The 6,224-nt window shown below is 39.8% G+C and overlaps 1 protein-coding gene across 1 annotated transcript in view; it reads left to right on the forward strand.

Annotated features, from left to right (window-relative positions):
* LOC104274597 (fructose-1,6-bisphosphatase 1-like) overlaps window positions 1–5,184 on the forward strand; it is a 7,772-nt gene extending 2,588 nt beyond the window's left edge. Inside the window, exons 3-6 of the mRNA XM_009870277.1 lie at window positions 1,180–1,272; window positions 2,280–2,423; window positions 3,635–3,772; window positions 5,020–5,184. Coding sequence (XP_009868579.1) covers window positions 1,180–1,272; window positions 2,280–2,423; window positions 3,635–3,772; window positions 5,020–5,184 — 540 coding nt within the window. The remainder of the gene's footprint in view (window positions 1–1,179; window positions 1,273–2,279; window positions 2,424–3,634; window positions 3,773–5,019) is intronic.
* Window positions 5,185–6,224: the final 1,040 nt, after the last annotated feature.

Below are 6,224 nucleotides of genomic sequence, written 5' to 3' on the forward strand. Positions count from 1 at the left end.
CTGAGAAATCTTCAGAACTGATTTTGTATTAGACAATCACAGAATGTTAGAGGCTGGAAAGGACCTCTGAAGATCATCTAGTCCAACACCCCTGCCAGAGTCCAGAGCAGGACTGAGACATTATAGGCAATGGGTGAACAGAGGTTCTTTTGGAGCTGGACAAATGTTATTTTAGATCCTCGAAGATTGCTGGGGAAGGCTTAGTGTTAACATTTTTCTAAACTCAATATGAGCTAGTGTGCTGTTTTTATCAGAATTCCTGCCTGCCAAGTAGAACATTGCTGGATTTAAGTTTTCAGCATGCATGGTGAAATTAAAAAAAAAAAAAGGCAAATAAATGCTTACTGTTATTATACACAGTTAACAAAATATCTGTGGATAATAAGGAGAAAACAAGCTACTTAAAAGGTACATTTGATTCAGCTGTTTTTCCTGTACTGGGAATTTTCTGTATGTAGAGAAATCCTTAGTACAGCAATATGCAGGGACCCAAAAAAAAAAACAAACCCCAAAACCCCAGACAACAGGGTAAAACTACAAGCTTACGGAAGTTATTACGGCTAAGGTAATTTCTGACCATCCGTCCCTTCAGACCACAGAGAAACTGAAATGTATAGCTTATGAATGTCAGATGTTAAAGGCCTTCTTAATGTCTATAATTTTAGCTGACCTTCATTTGTCTTTTTTCTTATAATTCAGAAAACTGATTTCTTAGAGACAAGAAAGTGTAATCTAAATGGTAGATTTTATAGGATATCTATCAATATGGATCAACATTAATTAAACAGATGAAACTAAATTAATGATTAAAAAGTATTCTCTTTTTCTTATTATATGATTAAATAATGATTTTAAAGTATAAATATAAATGATTGTGTTAACTTCACATTTCCCATGTCATCATCTAGTATTTACTTTAAAGACTTTCTTTTAAAGATTACTTACTTTAAAAATTTCACAACTTCTGCTGTGGCACAAATCATATGGTTGTAATCAAGATTGAAATCTGGGCAAAGGAATTTCTAACATTTGAATTGAGTTCCCTCCTAATCTACAATAGCCCTTTAGATTATTGCTTTCAAAGTCTCTAAGAAAATTTTCCTACTCAAGTATTTTTATTTGGGAGAAGTGGATAACTGATGTCACTAATCTGGTTGTTCTCTCTTTCACATTTTCTAGGGTAAATACATCGTCTGCATAGACCCTCTAGATGGCTCATCAAACATTGACTGTCTTGTTTCCATTGGGACCATCTTTGCCATCTATAAAAAGGTAAAATGTTTTCATGTAGGACAAGAAAAACTATTATTGTGCACCTTTTGATAAAATACAATTGCATGTGAAGGCTTAATAAGATCTAGCGAGACTTGTTTGTGAAAGAGACTTTCAGGACCAGCTTTAAGTTAAATCTGCTATTTCACAGATACTTGTATAAAACATTTGCGAGCGACTTGCATTAGTCTCTTAGAAGACAAGGCTGATAGAAGCCTGGCTGATATTTAAGTAGACAGCTAAAGGACCTACCCTTTACAAACAAACCAAGCCTTAGATTTCAGGAATATTTGTATTGGGACAAAATACCAGGTGGTTGTCATCTACTTGGGGAATGTGCTTTCAGGTTTTCTTGTTCTCTGTACTAATAGTCCTGTTAGCCTGAGGACAAGCTTCAAACACAAACCAGAGCTGAAACATGGCATGTGCATTTGAAGTGTCTAATTCACTCTGAAAGGCAGAAACATTGTCTGAAGGAGCTTGAAATACCAGACTTACAAGTCGCAAGATGGGGGAAAAAAGTAAGTCGGATACACACCCAACTATCCATTTTTATCATCTTTTGTATGTTGTCGTACATCCCAAAGTAACTATTTTCAACTTCATTTTTGTATGAAGCAAAAGAAAACAAAAAAATACAAAGTTGATCAGCTGTGAACTCCATGAGTTATGTTTCAATGCTTGCTTGTCACCTGTGCCTCAGAGTTTTCCTCCGAGCTGTGTTCATCATCACCTACAAGGAGGTACACAGCTCCATATTATGTCCTTAATCCTTTCCTGCTTCCTGCATTCCAACTAGGCTTATACAAGAGCATTTCTAGATCACTATGTTTGCCTCCTCTGTATAATTTGTGTTAGTGCATCCAGTAGGAATCTCAGCTGTGGATCACGGAAGCATTTGTGCCACCTCATGCATGGATATGGAGCAGGAGACTGTCCCTGTCCCAGAGAGCCCAGTTACGTACCAGCTATAGAAATGAACTTGACTATGGTCCTTCTTATTCTAGGTGTCCTCTGATCAACCTTCTGGTAAAGATGCTTTACAACCCGGGCGTAATCTTGTGGCAGCTGGTTATGCTCTCTATGGGAGTGCCACAATGTTGGTACTGGCCACTTCTTCTGGAGGTGTCAACTGCTTCATGCTGGACCCGGTGAGAATGTCTTCTGTTTTTTTTGTTTCTTTATTAGGAATGACAAGGTACCGTCTGTAGGAACTACTTGCCCTCTCAAAAAATCAAACAAAGGAGTAATTTTCAAAGCTAATGTGGATAAATGAAGTATGTTTCATAACCAATAAGCAATAATGGCAAGAGCTTTTTGCATTCTGCCTGCCCACTACAGTGGTGCTATCTGTGATTCAACCTCGGGAAGATGGCCAAGTCAGTCAAGCAAATACACAGCATGTGCCAAATCACATAATACTTAAAATGAGTTGTTTTGTGCAATGCAGAGCGCCCTTTAAGTCTTATTTGTCTTTTCCTTAATCCTAAGACCTTAGTAAACCATAGAAGCAGAAATACTTAACTTCTTTCTATGTTTTCAGATCCCATCATGATGTGTAAAAGAGTAAGTGATATGTGTGGGTGCATTTAACACTCTAGCATGTGTTGACCTTAGGAGTTTTAAAATACAAGTCATACTGATCACAGCAGAAAGTAGTTTGCTTTTGGTGACCCATTTTTCTTGGTAATCAGTTACTCAGGCTAACCTGTCAGTATTAAATTTTCAGAACCTGCAGCAGTCATGTAGCAGGGAATATAACTTGGTGCTCACTGTTAAGTAACAACTTAAGTAGCTGCATGCATTTTGCTCTATATTCAATGGCAGATTTAACTCGGAGCATGTGTGCATGCTACTCTGCTTATTTTTAGCACTAACTTGGAAGTTTACATTAGTGAAACTGAACAGACCAGACCTTGATTACAGTGATTGGCTCTCTTGACTCCAGGCTTCCAGTTAGCCCAAGTCAAGATGACCTGGAATTTATTAATATCTACAACCATTTGAAAATGTTTACACATTGCTTCAGCTGGCACTCTTGGTTTCCAAACTCCTCAGAGCGGTACTTTTGCTCTAGCAAAAGAGCGTAGAGCTAAACAAATTTATGGCATTTTTTGGCATAGAAAAGTGAAAGAGAGCTGAGAATGGTAGTATGAAGAAGCTTGCGTTACCCCAGGATTCACACTGTCTATGTTTCATGGACAAAAACCACTTTGCATCTAGACTGCAAATGCCACTTTTTTAAAGGAAGTGGCAGCAATAGTAAATTCTTCCTAGGCTGTGCATGTGAGTGGTTCTTGCCTTGGTTTGTAAATAAATGAACAATTAACATTAATAAATTGCTTTTCTTTCTTATTGTTAGGCAATTGGAGAATTCATTTTGGTGGATAGGGATGTGAAAATCAAAAAGAAGGGAAATATCTACAGTCTCAATGAAGGCTATGCTAAATACTTTGATCCTGCAGTCACAGAGTATCTCAAAAAGAAGAAATTCCCTGAGGTAAAAGGTCCTGTTACAGAGAAAATTTCTGATGATAAGCAACACTCATAAGTTCCAACTTAATGATCAATCACTGTCTCATGCACTCTTCAGAGCTTGATTTCCTTTCCTGTCCATTTAAAACATATAGTCTCTTAGAACTAATAATTAGAGCAGCAGTTGATGTGACCAGGTATTTCACTGTCCTTCAGTACTGCACTTCACCTCCTTTATATGTGTTTTGGTTTGTTTATTTTTTAAAAAAATATCTTCCTTCCTTGCTAGTGGCCTGAGTAACAGTACTGGCAGCAAAACTGGGTGTTTGGTAGTTGAGTAGAGAGGAAGTGTCATCTGGCAACGAAGAAATCTGATTGGCACGTGCACTAGATTGCTGCTTCCTGATTGCAGCATCTGAGCAGAGGGAGAGCGGAGTGGGGGTGGCAGTGGGCCATTGCTCAGCAGTAACACAAGCTGGAGGTCCTGAGGCATCCTCTCACCTGAAAAAGCTAGTGTGGTTTCAGGGCCCATTTTGTGGTTGTGCACAACTTCCTCGTCTCAGGAGGCTTGAAGATCTAAGGGATGTCTAAAAAGTCGTGTCTGTTTCTCATGCCTTACACATATGTCATCACTAGAGTTACTACCTGGACAATGAAGTGTAAACGTTTACTATTGTTGGGTGTTTGTGTCCCGTCTTGACTTCCTGATCCTGCTTTCCACAAAGACAAGTGTTTTCATCTGGCATCTTGCCAGGCTTAAGATGTTGTTTATTTAGATATTAAAATGTACTCTCTGGAGTATAATAGAGAAATAACATCAGTAGTCAACAGTTAACTTTTTCTTACCAGAAGAAGTTGTAGAAGCTGGCAAAAAAAGTAAGATAAGTAGGAAAAATCACTTCTTTTGCTCTTTGATATGTTTTTCTGCTACAAATGAAAAAAAACCAAAACCAACCCAACAACAACTCCTAGTACGTATCCTTTTTGCTACTAGAAATGCAGTATTCTGCAAAGGTTAGAGCACTGATGGAGATCTGGGCTGTATTTTATGTTCTTGAAATTAGCATTCAGCTACCCTGAAATCTTCTGTCAGTCCTTTTTCTTGGATTTTGCTAATTAGAAAGTGAGAAAGAAACTGATTTTTTTTCCCCAAATCGATTTTGAATATTATCAATGAACCATAACATGGAGGTGTTAGACGTTAGGACCACTAAGGGGGGGAATTACCTGGATGTACTCAGAAGTTACATTTATTTAAATATCTTTCTGTAGGATGGCAGTTCACCATATGGTGGGAGGTACATAGGATCTATGGTGGCTGATGTGCATCGTACACTGGTGTATGGAGGAATCTTTCTGTATCCTGCTAACTCCAAGAGTCCCAAAGGAAAGGTAAACTTGCATAAGCCCAGATATAGAAAATGTTACATTATCTAGATATTTCACTACCACAGATGAGTATTTTGATTGCAGAACATTCATTCTGGAACTTGGCAGCTTGCACCTCTGACATGTGGGTAGGGCCATCACTTGTACACTGTCATGAGTGACATCAACCTGCTGCCAGACACCTATTTCAGCACTGCTGCTAACCTGTATCAACTGCACTGACTTCTCTTTATCCCCAAATGTATTCAGATTATGGAACATACCAGGGGAGGTATTGTTCAAACAGGCTCTCTCTGCTGTCTCAGTCCAAACTGCTGTGGCCCCAGCCAAGTGAAACATTACAAAGAAAACAACCTACATTACCCTGACATTCCTATTATGAGTTTATATGTAAGAAGCTTGAATGTAGTGTGGCACTCATGAGAAGCTCTGCCAAGGACAAAACCATCGGAACCATAGAACATTTTTTCACAGAGCATTTTTGGCTGGAAGAGACCTTCAGTTGCCCTATCAACACCACCAAACTGTGTCCCTCAGCACAATATCTACCCATCTCTTAATCCCCTCCAGGGATGGCGACTCAACCCCCTCCCTGGGCAGCCTGTTCCAATGGCTGACAGCCCTCTCAGTAAAGAAATTCTTCCTAATATCCAACCTGAACCTCCCCTGACACAGCTTAAGGCCATTTCCCCTTGTCCTATCACTGGGCACTAAGGAGAACAGACCAACCCCTGCCTCACTACAACGTCCTTTCAGGTAGTTTTAGAGAGTGCTAGGGTCTCCCCTCAGTCTCATCTTCTTCAGGCTAAACAGCCCCAGATCCCTCAGCCTTTCCTCATAAGACTTCTATTCTAAGCCCTTTACCAGCTTGGTAGCCCAACTCTGTACCCTCTTCAGCACCTCAATGTCCCTCTTGTAGTGAGGGGCCCAAAACTGTACACAGTACTCGAGCCGAGCACAGGGGCATGATCACCTCCCTGCTCCTGCTGACAACACCATTCCTGACACAGGCCAGGATGCCATTGGCCTTCTTGGCCACCTGGGCACACTCGATCCAGCAATCCAGCCTGTCTAGATCCCTCTGTAGA

The sequence above is a fragment of the Apaloderma vittatum genome, unplaced genomic scaffold (genome assembly GCF_000703405.1).
Source record: "Apaloderma vittatum isolate BGI_N311 unplaced genomic scaffold, ASM70340v1 scaffold2785, whole genome shotgun sequence".
Lineage (NCBI taxonomy): Eukaryota > Metazoa > Chordata > Aves > Trogoniformes > Trogonidae > Apaloderma > Apaloderma vittatum.